Raw genomic sequence first — 2,500 nt, 5'->3', positions numbered from 1 at the left:
TCAGACGATTTGTATGTGATGGCACTTCTCCCTGTGGAGGCACTTCAGACATGGAGAACTGGGAAACATCCACCTTTATCCCACCTTCGTGATTTCCCAAAGTACTTTCTACACAAATAAATTAGAAATTACTGCAGCATTTCTGAGCCAGGACAATTCTAGAGTCGTGAAGCCTACTTAGATGTTACCTTTTTAGTATCCCCTCCTATCCTCATGGTATCCAAGGTTGGATGAGGCTTTGACCAACCTGATCAAGGGGAAGATGTCCCTGCCCGTGGAACTAGATGATCTTGAAGGCCCCTTCCAACCCAAACCATTCCATGATTCTAAGTGTACAACCAAGTAGTTATTAGTCCTTTTTGATGAAAATCGGTGCTCGTTGAGTGTTTTTTCTTTAACACCTTAGCTGCTGATGTCCTCCTGGACAGATTTTGCTTGGAAAGAAACAGATTTACACCACCAAAAGCCCCTTCAAACCGTGCTGGTGGCATCCAGCAAGCTCAGCCCAGCAGGTCCCGCTCAGAGATCTTCCTTCTGCAAGAAACTCCCCACCCACTCCTCCTCCTCCTCCTCCTCCTCGTGCAGCGTCCGGGCTTCGCCGCTGTCGTGGTGGATGTTGCTGGCGGCCCGGATGGCCGATTTCATGGCCGTGTCTATCCAACCATGAGGTTGAGCTGCGTGTTCTCCTGCAAAATGCAGCCTGCCCTCGTGCTGGAAGAGAGCCCGCGCGTAGTCAACGAACTGGTAAGGGGTGAAGGCAGCAACCGCCCCCAGGGAGTGTTTGTCCAGCTGCCACTTTTGGATCACGTACCGGTCGCAGGTGTACTGCAGGTACTCCTTGCTCACTTGGTGGATATCTGACAGGTCTTGGAAGACCACGTCCAGGCAGTCCTCATCTGTGAGAGGCAGGAAAAACTCCGAATCGCTGCTCAAGGTGTAGGAAGCCAGGATCACGCCCACCCCGCTGGAGAAGTTGTGGCTGGGGTAGTAGATAAAGCGGGAAGGGCGGTCGGTGATGGACTGTCCTCCTCGGATCCCGTCCTTCTCCCAGAACTTCTCGGTGCAAGCCAAGGCTATTTTGGAGGCGCTCATGTAGTGGACGGAGCGGAGGGCGTGGGTTTTGGGAGGAGAGAGCGGCGGCAGGAACTGGATGTGCCTGGTGGCTTTGGCCGAGGACGTGACGAGGACGTAATCCGCAGTCGTCACGGTCGGGGCCAGAGTGTCCGGAGCACGATAAAACACACGGACTTTGTTGCCTTTGGTCATGATTTTCTCCACTGTGCAGTTGAACCGGATGACGTTGGGCAGCGCTTCGTGGAAGGCTTTGGGGAGTTGGTCAAACCCTCCCGTGATTTCGTCAAAACTGAAAGGAAGAAGAAGCGGGAGGTGAGGGAAGGACGTTGGGAAGGAACCGTAAAAAGTGACTCCTTCTAGAGATGCTAAGGGAGTTTGGTGGCCCTTCAGCCATGCATGGTTCTCACTCCCACTGAAATTCCCTCTTCTGGTGGATTGCTGTGGACCAGCACCACGTGGGGTTTTGCCACCAGACGTCACCTCACCTCTCATCATCGAAGACATCAAAACTCCACAGCGAGGTAAGGAAGGACAGATAAAACCCAGAGTCCTCGTTCAACAAGTCGCCGATCATCTCCACTGCTCCTCGGCTTAGATTTCCTACTTTAATCAAATACTCCTAGAAAAGCCAGGAAGAAGACACAGCCTGATGTTGTCATCTCAGTGCACACATCCCCTCGACATCCCAACCCAAAAGTCATGCTCTGCTGCCTCGTTCCTGCTCCTGATCTGCTTAAACCCTGGACCAGAAGTCTTTTTTTTTATGCAGCTCTGTAGCTTCTTGCAGGAGATCAACGTCTCCTCTGGTTTAGCGCACCAGAAGCTCTGGAGATGAACGAATAAAGGATTTGTGGCTTGTTGGGCAGCGTGAAAGAAACCAATGATGGAGGAACACGACTAATCTGGATGACTTTCCAGAGTGTTTCCAGCCACTGCTGCTTCTCTCCTACTTCCAGACGATGGGACCACTCTGACGACTCCACCAGAGTCGTGCTTGCTCCTTTCTCAGCATTTTAAGTAGGAGGCAGCGTTGACTGGGGAAGGTGTCAACAGAGGAAGGGGGTTCGGGTCCTTTCCAAATCCCAGGATGAAGGTCAATCATCAGCAGGGGGATTAAATTTAATCTAGAGCCTCAGCCCTTTACCTTGGTGGAGAAGGAGTCATGTTCAGCTAGATATTTCTTGCAGTCCATAGTCTGGAACTTCTTGAAAGCCTGGAGAGGAAAAATTGATAAATTAATGAGAAGAAAAAAAAAAAATGCATTTCCCAAAGTGTTGCCTCAAATTCTGTTAGGATTCATCTTGGGGTTTGGTAACTGCTGGAGCTGAGCTGGAGCTAGTGGATCCTGCTGCTTGGACTTCAAGTTTTGGGAAGTTATGCCTTGAGGTGGCCTTTTTCTGCTTCATCCAAGTCTTGGTGGATCTGT

General features: G+C 50.9%; 2 protein-coding genes across 2 annotated transcripts in view; both read right to left on the bottom strand.

Annotated features, from left to right (window-relative positions):
- Positions 1-2,500, bottom strand: part of LOC147525730 (uncharacterized) — a gene marked incomplete at its 5' end in the record, with an annotated part of 93,034 nt that overhangs the window by 58,499 nt on the left and 32,035 nt on the right.
- Positions 520-2,500, bottom strand: part of IL4I1 (interleukin 4 induced 1) — a 2,797-nt gene continuing 816 nt past the window's right edge. The window contains exons 2-4 of the mRNA XM_086631053.1: positions 2,219-2,287; positions 1,560-1,693; positions 520-1,363 (exon numbers count right to left, since the gene is read on the bottom strand). Coding sequence (XP_086487179.1) covers positions 520-1,363; positions 1,560-1,693; positions 2,219-2,287 — 1,047 coding nt within the window. The remainder of the gene's footprint in view (positions 1,364-1,559; positions 1,694-2,218; positions 2,288-2,500) is intronic.

The sequence above is a fragment of the Tauraco erythrolophus genome, unplaced genomic scaffold (genome assembly GCF_009769465.1).
Source record: "Tauraco erythrolophus isolate bTauEry1 unplaced genomic scaffold, bTauEry1.pri scaffold_76_arrow_ctg1, whole genome shotgun sequence".
NCBI lineage: Eukaryota > Metazoa > Chordata > Aves > Musophagiformes > Musophagidae > Tauraco > Tauraco erythrolophus.
Note: the sequence above shows the minus strand (reverse complement) of the source record. Positions and strands in the feature narration are given on the sequence as shown.